General features: G+C 44.8%; 1 protein-coding gene across 1 annotated transcript; it reads right to left on the reverse strand.

Moving 5' to 3' along the window:
* Positions 1-971: 971 nt before the first annotated feature.
* Positions 972-16,557, reverse strand: ARF1 (ADP ribosylation factor 1). Its single transcript, XM_009558257.2, has 5 exons — positions 16,401-16,557; positions 5,284-5,463; positions 4,487-4,597; positions 3,365-3,489; positions 972-2,466 (listed from the first exon to the last, which is right to left on the reverse strand). Exons 2-5 carry the CDS (start codon positions 5,429-5,431, stop codon positions 2,305-2,307), a joined length of 546 nt encoding a protein of 181 aa, XP_009556552.1. The 5' UTR covers positions 5,432-5,463; positions 16,401-16,557; the 3' UTR covers positions 972-2,304.
* Positions 16,558-17,231: the final 674 nt, after the last annotated feature.

A 17,231-nucleotide genomic window follows, 5' to 3' on the forward strand; every position in this document is an offset into this window, starting at 1 on the left:
CCCTCTGATCATCTTCAGATCAGATGATCTCCTCTAGACCCGCCCTGAAAGGATAAACTTGTGCTGAGGACAAGGGCTGCTCTGGCACATGTGTTAGGCAGCTGCTGTGCTGCTGGAAGGATTCAGAGAGGAAACAAAACCTGGGGAGCAAGGGGAAGTGCAATCTGTTAAGATGAGAGGAACATCCAAAGGTCATCTCTCTGGCCAAGCAAGCTGATGCCAGGTCAAGAGCATAACTCCTCCTTCCAAAGCATCTGTGATCCCCTCCTGTTCCTACCCAAAGGCCCAGGTTTTCCCTACCAGTGAGGCAGCTCCATTTTAGAAGTTTCCAGCCTGCCTAAGGACAATCTGTCGCAATCCAGGCCACAAAACAGCCAGCAGTTGTCCAGGAACCCCAGCACAACCATCAGTGATGAGAAACTGCAGCTGATGGAGGGAAACGCAGGATCACAGAAATGGTTTGCATTACAATGGACCTTTAAAAGATCATACAGTTCCGAGCCCCCTGCCATGGGCAGGGACATCTCCTACTAGATATCCACTGGGAGTAGCTCTGTCCCAGGTCCAGAGGGGGCTGCAGAGTGGAAAAATGCAAATCAAAGTGTTTAAGAAGGCAGATTTTGTATTACCTCCCTCTAAAACTTGCTAATTCACGGAGTGGGATCAGCAGAAAGAATCTATTGTGGGAAGCAATGGGATTACTCAAGAAGCTCAGGAGATTCTCACAGAACCCAACCATCACCAGCCCATCTCCTCACCTCCAGAAGCCCAGCTGGGAATGACATTTGGAAAATAGAGGAGATGCCCTGCTGGTTGGGTTCGCATTAATCCAGCAACTGGTACCATATAGACGTGATTGATAAAAACCAACACGATGCCAGTGCAAGTTTCATGAAACTTTTTATTCAACAAGTATTTCATTATGATTCTGCCAAGATGATCAAATGAACAGCAAGGCATAAAAAACATGAAATAGTTAAGAGATTTTATTCTAATAGCTTTAATTACAGTGCTTGTTTGTCGAAATGAAAACTGAAAACAAGTATACAAAACAGTTGATTACTAATTTGTGTATTGAAAGCAATAAAGGTTTCCACAACACTAAATAAACCAGTTCTGATAGTTCCTCGAGTTAAAGTTTAACAGCTCCAGCTTCTTCAGTGTTTATCAAAATACAAAAGAAAAGTAGAGAGGTCTTTTTTTCTGATGGCAAATCTGAACCTTGCAGTATGAGGGATGCCAAGGGTTTTCACACATATACAGATATGGGATTGTTCCAAAATGGGATTGAATACTTCTGGAGTGGAACAGCTCTCCAAACTCTCATGCTTTTTTTGTTTAATCCTAGACACTATACATAGATGTTTGGTGTTTTTCATGGCAATTCTTATGTTAAGTACAGGACTTTCTGCTTATAGAGCTTAGGACTAGGACAGGCTGTGCTTTCTGTGGAAAGGTTTGCCTTCCGGAGTGGTTTACGCACAAGAAAAGTACAAAACACTTGTGACAAATACAACAGGCTAAAAATGTTGGCTGCTGGAAGTCATTCAGGTTCAATGGAAGCAGTAAGTCTCACCTGAACCCAGAGTAAAATGTTTAGCATGAGTCTGCAAGCTCATCTAAACAAGGTCCGGCAAATCTTTTAAGGAGTATGAACAAAGATGAGCACATACTACGAGCTACAGAGCCAGAGATCTCTCAGTTATGATCCGTTCTTTAATGAGATGAAGCTAATTAGGTTTTGATTGTTGCTTCATCATTTCAAAAAGAATCAAAAGTCACCACATCAGAGCTAGAACAGCAGAAGCAATGTCAAGCTTTTGTATGCTGAAGTGTTTTTACTTTTCCTTGACTGTTTAAAAAAATACAGAATTCAGGTTAAAAACCAGCCACCAAAACTGATCTCACAGATCTCACAACCCAGCCGAGATGGTATTCAGCTCTACTGCACAAGGACCATGGCAACCCTTATGTTAACCCACTTAAATCCCTTCCCAGTACTAAACAGTGAGTTGATTCTTTACAATAAAAAAAAGCTGAGTAATATTGCATAGGAGTACCAGAAACTGCCTCATTGGAAACAAAAACTATTTACATTAAATAAGAAACCTAACTGTTTTCAGGCTTGTATTTGCCACATTTACAGCATGATGCAATATATACTGTGACAAAAGAAATGAAAACAGCTTCCGGCACTCAATACCACAAAGTAGCACAGTTTGCCACATTAGAGTAAAGCGAAGGGTGAATAGGAGGAAATAAGAGGGAAGGGTGGAAAAAGAGGGAAGAGGAAGGTTTATGGTTTCATTTCTGGTTTCGGAGCTGATTGGACAACCAGTCCAGTCCTTCATAGAGACCATCTCCACTAGTGGCACAGGTTGCCTGGATATACCAGTTCCTGTGACGAAGAGAATGCAGTCCAAGTTTGTCTGTGATTTCTGCTGCATTCATCGCGTTCGGCAGGTCCTGAGGGAAGGAAAGAGAGTCATTGTCTCCCCGGCTTGCTGAGAAGAAACACGCACCTCCCTAAACCATTTTTGATCAGCAGCTTTAAAGTCATTAGAATAAAGTTAAGAGCGCTTGGAGCTTCTCTTTCAGCAAGCTCAGTGGATTACTTCACTACTCAAGCCATTTCCCCTACGCTGACAAAAGTCTCAATGGCTTAACACCCTGATCAAAAGCACGTATCGTGGAATATTTTTCTTCAGAAAAGAGAAACAAGGCAGCTGACATTCAGATCAAGCCACCAAGCCCCTCAGCGTTGACCCTAAACTGCTTACAATTCAAGGTCTGTTTCGTTCACCTTCCACTCACGAAATGCTTTCTGTGACTGCAGTTATGATTTACTATCAGCTCGTATCATTAAGTAGTACAGGACTTGGTACTGCTTCTGTTTATGGTCTGCCTCTCCTGCTGCTAAACAAGACTTACGGCTTCTTTACCCTTCACAACCGAGCCTATACAATCGATGAAGCAGGATGCTGGTTCCTTCTGCACCAGCAGTGCCCTCAAATACCCCGAGGAATTCAGGGAGATTCTGGCCTTTCTCTCTCTTTGCAGGAAGTTTGAGCAGGTCCTTTACTTGAAGCAAATGAACCTTAAAAATTAAACTGGCAGAATTCTTCCCTACAACTGAAAATACAAGAACTTCTATTAGCCAATATGGTTTGGAAGGATTCTTCTCTCAGATGAGAACAAGGTGATTTAATCTACAGCTTTGCTGTCTTCAAAAACTGAACAGACATTTACCGAGAGCCCTTCTGTTATCGCTATGAAAACATGAATGTCAAGTTCAAGATCTAGCCCTCAAATATGCTGTATGTTTTTAAGAGTTCTAACAGAAAGACACCTTTCTTGGGCATACCTGTTTGTTAGCAAACACTAATAAAACAGCGTCTCTAAGCTCATCTTCTGCCAACATTCTCATAAGCTCTTCTCTGGCCTCGTTCACTCGTTCTCTGTCATTACTGTCAACCACAAAAATCAGACCTAGAAATAAGCACACAATCAGAATAAGCATACAGCAGAAGTTATTAACAAATGATACCTACTCCTGGAGGTCAGAACAAAGATTGGAAAAGAAAATAATGCAAAACAATGCAGTATATCTCAGAAAAACACAGTTTTCTTATTATTGTAATCTCTCTCACTTTCTACAGCTCCCAGAAAGGAGGCTGTAGTGAGATAGGTGCTGGTTTCTTCTCCCAGGTAACAAAGGATAGGATGAGAGGAAACAGTCTCAAGTTTCAAAGGGGAGTTTTAGGCTAGATATTAGGAAAAATCTATTTACTGAAAAAGTGGTGAAGCACTGGCACAGGCTGCTCATGGCAGTGGTGGAATCACCATCCCTGGTGCTGTTTGAAAAACACATAGCTGTAGCACTTTGGGACATAGTTTAGTAGGCACAGTGGTGTTGGGCTGATGGTTGGATTTGATCTTAGAGGTCTTTTCCAACCTTAATGATTCTATGTGTCTACATCTGATGGTAAGTCTGTCCTTGCTGAAAACGAGTGTTAATTCGCAGTTGTGTTCTTGGAACTTGTATGCTTCCATCTATATAACTCCTCAGTATTTGTCAGTGAGTAGCAACTTCTGAAGTCCCATGACAGGACTTGAATGTGTGCACAGTATAAAGACACAGCAGTGGGAGAAGCTCTCGGTTCACAGGGCTACTGGAGTCTGGGCTTTTACTGGAGTAAAAGCTTCTCTTTGATGCGAGGGCAGAGCGCTGTGATGCTCAAAGAAGAAAAGCAAACTCTGAACTCACGCTGAGTCAGATAGACAAGGAAGACTGGTTTCTACATTTCTTCCCATCACTCTTTGAACTTGTACTAGTTTAACAGCAGAGCCAGAGCAACACACAAACACACCCTTTTATAACAATAAATATTTCCCCCTTTCCCAAGAAACTTGCAAGATTATCATAGTAAGATCATTAAAAACTTGTGAGGTTCTGGAAGCCTGTGGTTCAAGCATTCAGACTCACCTTGTGTGTTCTGGAAATAATGGCGCCAGAGTGGTCTGATCTTATCCTGACCGCCTACATCCCACACTGTGAAGCTAATGTTCTTGTATTCTACCGTTTCCACATTGAAACCTGAAACAGAAATAGAGGCCAAAAAAATCTCAGTTAAACATAGCCAGCCCTGGGCTTCTTTGTATTTCGCAGTCACACTTGGAATGTCATCACTAAAAGTGATCTTTAAACTTAAATCTGCCTTAAATAAGCAGAACCCTACATTGAAGCCCTCACAGCAGACAAACAGGGGTTCTCTGGAATTCCTTCTCCCACCACCACCCCCACTGAGATCAAACTAACAGCTGTAGTTGCTGCCTGAGCAGCTACAAAATGCAGAGCAAACTCTGTTGCATCAAAAACCCCTAAGCTTTAAGGACTAGAAATAAGGCATGTCTCTGATCGCACAGTTCTTACAGTCACCCTCCAATAAAAAAGGGCATCATCCTCTTCCTCCCACTCCCATCTGCTTGATGCCATACACTTAGGAGGGCAGACTGCACTTCTGTAGCCCATAAACAGTTGTTCCACAAGTGAATGAAGAGAGGGAATGAAGTGAAAAAAGTCATGTAATCCCCTCCCATGCTGGAACATTTGGCTGTGCCACCTTCTTGCTACGGTTTTAACAAGTGTTTGTTCTGACAGTCAAGTCAGGGCACAGCACTAAGTCACTTAAATCAACAGAGCGGCAGCTGAGATAAGATATTACTGTAAACAATAAGGCCGAAATCTCAAAGCAAGCAGTTACGCAAGTGTAAAAGTCTTACCTATAGTAGGAATAGTAGTTACTATTTCACCGAGTTTAAGCTTGTACAAAATAGTAGTCTTTCCCGCAGCATCCAGACCAACCATTAGAATACGCATTTCTTTTTTGCCAAAAAGGCCTTTGAAGAGGTTAGCAAAAATATTTCCCATGCTTGAGAGATGTTCTCACTGGCCAGTCAAGTCTAGAGGAAAGAGATCACAGTATCACTTGTGAGTTACAGTGGCTGTGTTCCAAACAGAACATAATCTAACACCAAAATAAAGGTACTGGGTTAGATGAATTCTTTAAATGACCCCCACAACCACTGTATGTGATTTTTCCTCACACTGAGGCAAAGATGAACAAATATGCAAAACCTCACTCCTTAAAGAGACACGGCTCTGAGTGCTTTAAATCTTTCAAATATTCTTTTGAAGATTTTAGCATTAAATGCTGTTCTGCAACTTAACTTTTAGGACAAGAGGAGATGACCTCAAGTTGCACCAGGAAAGGTTCAGATTGGATATCAGGAGAAATTTCTTCACCAAAAGGGTTCTCAGGCACTGGAAGAGGCTGCCCAGGGGGGTGGTTGAGTCACCATCCATGGAGGTATTTAAAAGGTGGGTAGATAAGGTACTTGGTGATCTGGTTTAGTAGTGGACAGGTACAGTTGGACTATCTCAAAGGTCTTTTCCAGTCAAAGATGTTTTGCAACCAAACTATTCTATGAGCATTCATAGTTTGCTTTCAGCACAACTGCCCACTGCAAGTGCTCTGTCCCTCATTTTTATAGGGTAATCTGTCTGCAGCTCGAAGCGTCACCATAAAACACACTGTTCCTAATTGCCCTACAGTTAAGTTTTAAAAGAGTGCTCATCTCTTTGCTGCTCAGTGCACCAACAGCTGGTCCTTCCTTCGTGAAGGAAACTCAGAACACAGCTCAGATACCCTCCTAATCAAAACAGCTTCCTTCCTCTCAAACCCCAAGGAAACAGCCTGCAGGCACAACACAACGCAGTATTACTTTAATTGGAAGGAGACCTTCCTTAGGAAGCCAATCCACATTTACTGAAATTCAGCTATGGAAAATCAGTAGCTACATTAGAAGAGATAGGTTTAGAAATAAATAGTTCTCCTTCACTGTGAACACTTCTGCTTAGATGCTCAGAAGTGATTAACAACATTGGAAGCTTCCTGTTTAGGAATTGGAGAAACTGCCTCTTCGTTCCAACCCTCACAGATGTTCCCTATGCCCTTGGGATGTGATCCACCCTACCATGGTTTTCCACTTCTTCCCTTCTTCCACAAATTTCCTCCCCTTCTCAAACTTTCTACTACTCAGTTTACACTAAGTTTGAAATCGCCATGAGAACTATTATTTTGGCCACAAGACACAAAAGAGTAGCCCAAAAGTGTTACAGTGGATTGTGGGTGAGGACGTTACATTGTGATCGTGATGATTCACATGGCTCCTGCTTTTCTGTCTACCAGCTCTCAGATGTCAGTTTGCCTAGATGAAGCCCCAACTGAAAGCACAAGCTTAGGACAAGTAAGGGCGCCTACAGCCAAGAATGTGACATTCAGAGGATGGGCAATCCTCTGGGTAAATCAAGCCATACAATTTGTGGCACAATATGAATAACCTCTTTAAAATACCCTGCATTTCATGAGATATTCACCAAAATTCAAAGCGGAAACAGACTTCACATAATATCTACTTAAGACAATTAAAACCAGCTTTGAACTGAGAAGCGCACCACCAAACAAAAATCTTGTCCCACTCTGTTTAGCCCCACAGGAGGGATGTAGGAAGTCAGACTTCTCCACTCAGCACTGCCAGAAGTTTGAGCAGTTCTGCCCTTCTCAGGAAGTTTCGCTGTGTACAATTTTTAACCCAAAAGTTAAGCGCTGTAACATTAACTAAGTCACATGTTGTAACACAAGCAGCTCTGCAGTGAAGTTCAGAGTCCATTCCGGAGTTCCGGAATGACATCAAATCACCGCTGCAACTTGCTGAAGCAACCAGAGTCAAAGATTCATTTATTCACTATAATTGAAGCTCAATGCAATTGAAACTTTAAAAATGAGCTCCTCAGTAAGCCAGACAGGGCAGCCTGTGGATTAAAACCAAACAGAAGGTTTAGAAGTTCTGTTATTCCGCCATTTCCTTCATACTTCTGAAGCACGGCCATGAATATTGAACTCCAACTTGAACACAGGAAAGCTGTATAAACAGGAAAGTTAATTAGGAAGTAGAGAAAACAGTTTTGCTAGAGTCCCTATTTATCCAAATCACTCAGACAGCAGGAAATCTCCCTCACTCTCCACCCCACAAGAGCAGCTCTTACGGGGCTGGAGAGAGGGAGGTTGTAAAGCTTCCCTTTGTCTGCCTGCTCAGCTATCTCCATCTCCCACTTCATCTGAAAAGCAACAGTCAGGGTTGAACTGTAACCCTTTACCAGAGCTCTTGCAAGCCTCCAAAAGGAGCGCAAGGACTTTTGTAGCAAGAGAACCTTACAAGCCCCGCTAAAGAATGCATTTGTTTTCTTTCTGTGTGTTTAAAAGCATATTAAATGCTTGGATCAATACCCGTGAGCAGGTAGCACAGTTAAATCTTAGCATTTACATCCACGACGTCTTTCCACACCCTGGAGAAGTCTCAGTCTGCTGAACAAGTTGCCTGCACTTGGTACTAGTGATAGTGAATCCTATTAGGTCCTTGTTCTCCAGGCAGCTGATGATTCCCTGGTGGAGGGTCAAGCCTGCCCTCCACCACTGAAGTACGTTACTCAGCTGCTTTCACACCACCCATCCTTCTTTCCACTTTCTGTGAAGGAGAAGTTAAAAAACTTAGTTTAGTTTCAATTTCCTCCTTGTTCTCGCCACACTCCTACCAGCCAAACTAATTTTGTCACTTATTTGATACTTTAGGGTAGGCGACATCGCAGAAACCCTAATTTATTTTCATAGGCAGTGGAGTTTACAGCCAACCCCCACATATTCAGATGTTGACTACAAAGCAGCAGTATCATTGGTTTCCAAGAGAAAAATACTGCGACAAACCTACCTGCAAAACTCCCACAAACTGTTGAGTCCCACCAGTTACTTGCTGGATGTTGCTGGGGTAGGAGAGAGGGCTTCTGCCCTCACCACCAGCAGAACCAGCCTCTGACCAGCCACTAGAATCACATTAACCTACTGCCAAGAAAAGCAAATTGTACCTTTTTTTTTTACATTAAACACCTCTGCCTACACTCTCCCCCCACCAGTGTTTCATTATTTTCTATTACCTAAGCAAAACCACCTTGAGTCCCTTCCCTAGCATTGATAAAATCCTCAAGCAAATAATCACCACCATTGTGACCAGTTGTCAGGTCTCTGTAGATCATTCCTGTTGTCAGACATAGCAGACGCTACCACAGCAGAAACCGCCGCCACAGTTTGGAGCTGCCTCCCTGGACTTCCCTGCCACCCGTTAATACAACTCAGCTGAGGGATCACGCGATAACTTCCAGGGTACTTCAGAGCTCAATCTGCTTACTTTAATTCTCATTTCAGTCCATTAGTTGGACCATGTAACAAACACGCTCTGAAAATACAAGGAAATTTAAGACCCTTTTAGGTTAACCAAGCAATCCCAGTGCTATTCAAGCATCTCAAACAACTGCAATGCAGATCAAGACTTGCCAATATTCTGTTCTGGAGCTGAACTTTCTCTTTTCCTCAATCCAAATGTCAGTAATTGCTACACTGATCATTTTAGAAGCACAAGTTCCATAAAATACCTCAAAACATAAAAGACTTTGGCTTGTGAGCTGCTTGTAGTACTCCAGCACATCTTCAAAAGAGGAATCTATCACGCTAAGCAGGAAGATTTGTGTATGAAAGGGAACAATTTGTTTGAACAGCACAGACTATTTTTGCAGAGCATAGTGTGTGTATTTTTGAAGCTGGTGCATGCTACGCTTTGCAGCTTCCAGCCCACCACCTCTTATCAAACCCAGACCACCCCAAAACCAAACTGTCCGAGCAACTCTTCCTTCTCCTGGCCCATCAGAGCCCTGAAGCACACCTTAATGCAATCTGTTCCACCTTGAGATTCTCACAGCACTAAAAACCTGCCAGGCAGGTTCAGGTCAGATATAAAGCACCACATGTAAACAGCAAGAAAGACATTCACTGGGTAAGACTGCAGTTCTGTTTCAGGAAACAAGGCATTTTCAGCAGCCTGTTTTCTAGTAAGCGATACATTTAGATAAGCAATTAGGAGAATAGGCAGCCTTTTTCAGAAAGGCTCAGTGTAACGAGTTAAAAATAAATGAGTGTCTGCAATAGTGGAAGCGATATGGTCCATGAGTACGAACTAGCATTTGCTTTATTAATTGTAGGTGGTTAGCATAAAAGCTCTGGGGAGTATCTCAAGGCCAAAGATCATTCAACACTTAATCTTCTGCAGCATTTCACATTCAACCATCTGTTAATGCACTGTAATGTCATTTCATTCAGGCTGCTTATCTGGAGAAGCCAAATATGCTTCTTGACCTCCAAACTTCTTGGAGGAGCTGTTAACAAGCCATCCCACCCAAATATGACCAGAAAGGTATGCAGTACACCAAAGAAAGTACAGGTACACCTCAAACTCTGCATCATCTTTAGTTTGAACCTCTAGAAAAGTTCTTTTTGACCACAGATTAAACTTCTCCAAGTTCTGGCACATGCCATGGTTTCTTTCATATTTACACCATTTCTTTACACGTATAGGAGACGAAATCCGAGGCCCAGACAGAGGATGTCATAGGCATTATTTAAACTAATTACGCCTGCAGTACAGAAATACATTTATTTTGTTTCTACATACCAACACTTACCACATAAGGCTCCCAAAGTGAAAAAATAATGACCAAAACTTTAAGTAGTGTAACAGAAGTTGCCAAGCACAATCATTTTTTGCAATCCATTCCCTACAGCTGAAAAATACCAGCAGCAATGCGTATCAGTCAAGAAAAGCTCAACTCTGTCCCTTCACTGCGTAGCATGCTGAGGAACAGAGGACATTTGTTGTCTCTGGGAACTATTATGCCTCCCTAGGCCATTCATATCTTTTTTTAAATGCCTATTTCAAGGACAGACAAACATGGTGCCACCACCAGTGTCATACTGTGTTACACAGTTAGTGTTTTCACTGATTATAACGCTAAAGCACAAGGTAAAACCCCTAATGGCTGCAGTTTCCTAATAGCTTTATGCACCTTGCTCTATTTGCTTAAGACATCTAAGGGAAGTAAAATTAGTGTGCTTACAAGGACAACTGATTATGACTACTTGACATTGGTCTAAGCATTAACTCCGCTTCCAATACAATTAGAAAAACCCCAAACCCACAACTCTTAACCTGCTATTAACACACTAGTTATATCAGTCACAGGAGACAAAAACTAGTCAGTTTGCTATCTAAGAGAAACATTGATTTGAAATCCAGTCAGCTGTCATTAGTCGTCTTGCATCATATTTCTATTTTATAGCATTCTAGAAGGTTTTAAATTAAAATACCAAGAGAAGCAAAATATTCACACAAAACACCCAACCCATGTGTAAACAAGAGGTGGAAAAGCTTATTTTAAAAAAAGAATCCAAGTTCAACAGCTGTTGCTGGTGTTACATGCAAGAACAACTGGCAAATAATTTAAAGTGCAAATCTAACTTGGCAGCTTGTTCTTTACAACAAAGTGTGGTTTAGAAGAGAACGTGAGAAGTGATCCAAAAAGAAGAGAACGCTGCTAGAGTTTAGGGCTAATCGAGGGCCACAGCATTTTACACCGCTGCCCAGAAGGCACCGTCAGTTAAACACAGCTGTGCTCTTTTGAACTCAAAGTGATATCTTTACAGATTTAAAGTGTTCTGTTACAGCAAATTTTGAAAAAAAGTTCCTGATCAAAGCACTTCTTCATGCATAAGCAGAGCGGCCCAATACATGACTATTCAAGTACATTTACATTCAACTATGTTTAGAAGTTGTTTACTGGCCTTCCATATCCGACAACCTGAGCAAAAGATGACTACACATCAACTCAAGCCTTCTAACTTCAGGGCCTTAATGGTGGAATTTAGCTTAAATGATTCCGAGTTACCAAGACTTTAGACCACACTAACATCACTTGGCATGGTCTACGCACAAAATTTAAGAACAGCTAACAAATATCATTGTAATAAAGGCCACCTCAAGTACACCTCCTCAGAACTTTTAAAGGGAGGCCAAACTACTTTAACTGCACCTATTAAAACCAGTGGAGTGTAAACCGTAGCGATTAAAACGTACCACCACAACCATTTTACCCCGCTTCACATCAGAGGCAACTCTGCTAAGCATGAGATCAAAAAGGTGCCCTAAATGATCGTGACCTTGTTATTTGTCTTTTAGGGACGTTTACAGGAAAACAACTGGCACTGAAGCACCACAAGAAACAGAAGTTAAAGATGTAATTGTATTTGCACCTGAAAAGGCATGGTTGGATTTGGCCACCAATATCCATGGTTGGATTTTGCCATGACTAAATAGCACCCATACGCATACAGCACATTCAAGACAGATGCAGGACAAGCAAGTGAGAAGCCAGGTGAAGGAAAATCCAGCACTAGGTTGCTCCTTACACAGCACCTTCATCCAGCCTAAGGAGGCTGAATATCTTGCTGTCTATACATGTCACTCAGGTAGTGCTTTTTCCATATGCGATTAACGTTCTCTTGAGTGCAACAAGGCTCACGGTGGAAGGAAAACAGGAAATATTTCCACTTACAAGATCAAATCAAGGGCAAATTTCCTATGGAGTCATACCTATTTCTCAAACACAAGAACTCATTCCTAAAACACTGACTAGAATAAAACCATGTGAAGAGGGCAGGTTGCTTAACTTAATACTCAAAATCCAAATCAGAGTTATTGCCTTATTCTTGTCTTGAAGTTGGGGAAGCAAGCTACTTCTATTCCACAGCAAAATCCCCAACTATTTTAGTCAGTTATACACTACCATGAATAACTCGACAGTATGCAAATCAACACACAGGAAAAAACACATCTGGCCCGAAAACCATTTTATTTAAAGGACAGGCAAATTGGTGTAAAACCAATGAAGGAGCTACTGTTTCTACTTTTACATGAAGCACATCCATCACCTCCCTGCAGACTGCCTGTGGCTGCTCAGGAAATACAGCAGTGCTGACGACGTAGTTGTGACACTCAAGTTTGGACTGCGACTTTATGTTCACCTGTTTAAAAGGGTGGGTACACTGCTGTGAGAACCAGTTATTAGAAAGCATTTCTTCTCAAGACAAGCCTTGTACAGTTTTTTTGAGGCTGAACTATTTATGTGCTCAAAATCTTAAATTTTAAGTCAAAGATCCTATTATTCATCTCCAGTAGCTGAGGAGTAAGCCAACATTTAAACACATTTTAGAAATCATGGGAGAGCTTTGATAATGAAACTGGCTTCTGGTTTGGGGGAAAAGGTCAGTCTTTCCTGCTAGTTGAGAGGTATGAAATCCATGTATGACTAAGAGCTGTATTAGATATCAGAGCTTTATTAGAATTGAAACATCAGCAGAAGTAGTACCACAGTCCTTCAATGTCTGCATGTGTTAGAAACAAGAAATAAAATTGGATGCTTGCAAGCAGAAAGACAAAAATGCTGAACAACACAGAAAAGCAGCTGCTGTGGTGGGAAGCTGATTATGAACTTATTTACTCATCAGTTAAAGAAAGGGAATAATGGCTGAGGACAGTGCTAGCTCTCGTACAAGCATTCCAGTGGCAAAACTTTCAAGAGATTTCTAAGAACGAACGCAAAATATTCCTTTCCAGAAAAAGTTAAAGTTCATCACATTTATTCACTGTACGTAATCTTGATGCTTATGAAAGCTGTTGGAATCTAAAAAATCTTGCTTCCAAGTCCATCTTTACACATCTCAGCAGCTTTTATTTCTAAAGTGATCTTTTACTTTCAAAGAAAAGTGGCTCTTTAAACCTCACTACTGCAAATTCAGCTGGAATCCTGGGTTGTGAGCTTTTCCTCATTCCACCAATTAATGTAATCAATAGCTTATCTGATAATTATGTCTCAGCAAGACGTATAAACTCCACTGCTTAAAGCAGGTTTTCAAACAGGTGTAACTGGAGCATAACACAATTTGGTGAATTATAAGGACTGGAATCCAGCCCCCTACTCCCACACACATTTTCTTTGCCTGGAAAAGCTGTGACTAGTCCTGCCCCCTACTAGGTCAGCGTGACTAACACACATAGAGAACTGAGCATACTGAGTGAAAACGCACCCCTCCTGCCCAGTCCCTGTTCAGATTCCAGCTGTATTTCACAACTAGGCCATCTTAAAAATTCAGCAAATGCCTCAGACCACCAGGTTTATGTCCAGGTATTTGCCTTTTCACCCAATCCAGACACCACGATGTACATCACAGACTATCGCAGCAGCAAAGGTGGTTTTGAGTAAGAGACCTGGTAGAGCCATTTTCGCTCCCGATGCTCCACCATAGTACAAGCATCAATAAACTTGGCAAAGCCACTGAGTCTAAGAGGTTCAAGTGAGGCGAGTTTCCTCACCCTTTCACCCAGTGTAATTACGACAGCAGGGAAAGCAGTTCAACAGGGCTCTCCAGCACTACAGACGCATGTTTCACAGAGGAACTTGGTGGCATCACACCAGCCCAGTAAACTTTCCTTTCAGAGACTCCCTTCCTACATCCGTAAAACTGCGAGTACTTATACTGACCATGTGATTATAAAACCCACGAGCTAAAGCCAAGCAGCAATCCTGTTCAGCTACAACTCCTTTTTCCAGCAGAAGTGCTCCAAATCAGCAGCAAAAATAGCCATAATGATACCGCCAAATGACCTTGGACAATTTACTTCGACTCCACTTCTTTGCCTGAAAAGTAAGGTTAATAGAATACCCCACACATCGGTGTTGTAAGTCTCGCTGCCTGCAAAACAAAGTTCAAAGTATTATACCAATAGTTCGCATTTTAGTTGGTGACAGAGCTACATTTCAAACTAAGACCTCTGGATACAAGTCTAATCAACCCGTGGAATTTGGTTTGGCAAGAAGCTCACAGCAAAGCAACAAGGTCAATGTCAACCATAACATTTAGGCACTTTTATGACCCAGCAGAGTTTTAGTTGTGCTCTGCTGGGGTAAACCGACTCCTCCGTGAAAATGCTGGCTGGCCCAGCACTTCTATCAGACAGAGGTTATCAGCCAAAAGTATCACATTAACTACTCAGAGAGACAAGATATAGTATTTTCAGACAGATTATAATACTCTCCCACTGTGAGCTGCTAGAAGGGAAACTGATCTTCTATACCATCAAATCCAAGGCACGGGCGGCAGAGTTTGCTCCAGGCTAAAGCGCAACTTCTTACCATTAACTCCTCAGCCCGACTCATCAGCCAAAGGCTTACAGGAAAATAACCTCTCCTATGAGTTCCACCCGAGCCTCATTTCCCCTACCAGGCTATTAAATCCCCCACCAATGAGGGCTTTCAGGGGCAGAGGAAAACGAAGAAATTCCTCTCTGCTGAGAGCTGCTCAAGGGTGGGGCAGAGGCTGCTTTTGGGGAAGGGAGGAGAAGCCCGTTCCTCTGCATCCCCTCTCATTCCCTCATCAGGGGGAGGAATTAAGGGGGTGGCACCGTGCCTTATGCAGCTGCTGGGGGGGTGCTGGGGCTGTTCCCCACTCCTTGGCCGTCCCCAAACCTCCCCGGCAAGCAAGAGAAAGGGCTTGCACCCCTTATTCCCAACACAAACACCCAGCCCCAACAGGAGAAGAAGGACTGAGGGGTGGCGCCGGGCCCTGTGGAGCCGCCTTGGGGAACTGGGGCTGTTCTCCCCACCCCCACAGGCAACAAAAAGGGCTGGCATCCCCCAACCCAACCCCAAAGTCAGAGGGGGAATGTGGGGTGGCGCCGAGCTCTGTGCAGCTGCTGGTGCTGTTCCCCCCACCCCCCACGACTACATAGCAGGGCTCAAACCCCCCAACTCAGCCCCAAAGGCGAAGCAGGAAATGGCAGGGTGGAGCCGGGCCCTACGGAGCTGCTGGGGGGGGAGGGGGCTAGAGGTGTTTTCCCCCACATCTCTTCAGCTGGCTCACGCCCCCCAACTCAGCCTCAAAGGCGGATGAAGAATGGGTGGGGTGGTGCCGTGCCGGGCCCTGTGCAGTCTCGGGGGGGCGGGCGCACTGGGGCAGCTCCCTCATCCCCCCCATGCCTCCCCACAGGCAAGAGAAAGGGCTCAAACCCCACAACCCGAATCCAAAAGATAGCGGAATGGGGGGTAGCGCTGGGCCCTGTGCAGCTGCGGCTGTTTCCCTCCTCTCCATCGGGCAAGAAAAAGGGCTGGAACCCCACAACCCACCCAGTCCCAAAGATGGGGAGGGGAATAGAGAGGAGTGGGTAGTGCCGGGCTCCACGCAGCTGCTGGTGGGGCTGATCCCACCCTTCCCCGTGCCTCCCCACAAGCAAGAGTAACGGCTGGCACCCTCAACTGCAATCAAAAAGGCAAAGGAAGTAGGGAATAGAGGGGTAGCGCCGGGCCCTCTGAAGCCGCTGGGAAGGCTGGGGCTGTTTCACTCCTCCCTCTCAGAGAAGAAAAAGGGCTGGAACCGTCAACTCAGCCCCAACTCCCCAGTCCCAAAGGTGGTGGTGGCGCAATGGTGAGGTAGTGCGGGGCCCTGTGCTTAGTTGCTGGGAAAACTGGGACTGTTTTCCCCACAGGCAACGCTACTCAGCAGGCGAGAGAAAGCGCTGGCACCCCAAACCCAGCCCCAAAGACGCGAGGAGAGGTGGATGGGGCAGCGCCCCAGCCGGGCCCGCCGCTCCCCAAGGCCCGCGCTGAGGCCTGGCCACGGCTGCTTCCCCCTCCCAGCAGCTGCCCAACGAGGGAAGAAAGAAAAACAAGGAGAAGGAAGGACAGACAAGAAGAAGGAAGCCGGGGCCCGCACGCTCGGGCCCCACCGCGCCCTCCCTTCAGCGCCGAGGCCGCCGCGCCTCACGCCGGGCCGCGGGACCGCGCCTGCGGGGCGTGGGCAGCGGGAGAGGGCATAAAGGGAAAGGGAAGAGCCTGATGAACCCACCAACGTCGAACTGCTGCCCCGGGCTGTGGTTGTCCTCGCGCTGTCCCGCTCAGAGCTGGCTCCCCCTTTGCGCCGCTCGGCCGCTCCTCCGCCCAGGCACACAAGATGGCGGCGCTCCGCGGCCACGTCAGTGCCAGCCCCGCGCAAGGCACCACGGGTAAGCGAGGAGGAGGGGCGGGACCGGGAGGCGGGGAATAAGGGGCGGGGCTAGAGGGGAAACGCAAAGCTGATAGGGCGAAGGGCGTATCCATCCTAGTGACTCCGCCTATTACTTTGACCACTCCTCCTCTGCGAGTGCGTCCTGCTGATTGGTCATGTCCATTCATGACCGCGCCCCCTTCAGGGAAGACGCCCCGCTGATTAGCCACTTTCACAACAGGCCACGCCCCCAACAGTGAACGCTAATTGGCCACGCCCATAACTGGCCACGCCCCCCTCGTGGGTAACAGTTACTGTGGGCATTCACAGTGACTGTGGGCCTGAGTGACCTTCGCGTGGGGGTTATGGGGCTCTGCTCCGCTCTTGTGAGACCTCACCCTGGAGTTTTTTGTCCATTTCTGGAATCCTTGATTTAAGAAGGATATGAAACTGTTGGAACGGGTCTAGGGGAGGGACACAAAGATGATCTGAGGGCTGGAGAATCTCTGAGTACAGGCTGAAAGAGTTGGGGTCGTTCAGGTTGGAGAAGAGAAGGCTCTAGGGAGACCTTAGAGCAGCTGAAGGGGCTACAGGGAAGCTGTGGAGGGACTTTTTCCAAGAGGATGGAGTGATAGGACAAGGGGCAATGGCCATAAGTTGGGGGGAAGATTTAGATTAGACATAAAGAGATAT

Source organism: Cuculus canorus, chromosome 2 (genome assembly GCF_017976375.1).
Source record: "Cuculus canorus isolate bCucCan1 chromosome 2, bCucCan1.pri, whole genome shotgun sequence".
Taxonomy (NCBI): Eukaryota; Metazoa; Chordata; class Aves; order Cuculiformes; family Cuculidae; genus Cuculus; species Cuculus canorus.

Bases quoted from the DNA above. Each gene is read 5' to 3' on its own strand.
- ARF1 (XM_009558257.2), bottom strand. From the start codon at position 5,431: ATGGGAAATATTTTTGCTAACCTCTTCAAAGGCCTTTTTGGCAAAAAA. The intron at 3,490-4,486 runs GTGAGTCTGAAT...GCTTATTTCTAG, and splicing joins TTATTTCCAGAACACACAAG to GTCTGATTTTTGTGGTTGAC. The intron at 2,467-3,364 runs GTATGCCCAAGA...TCCTTCCCTCAG, and splicing joins TAGTGTTTGCTAACAAACAG to GACCTGCCGAACGCGATGAA.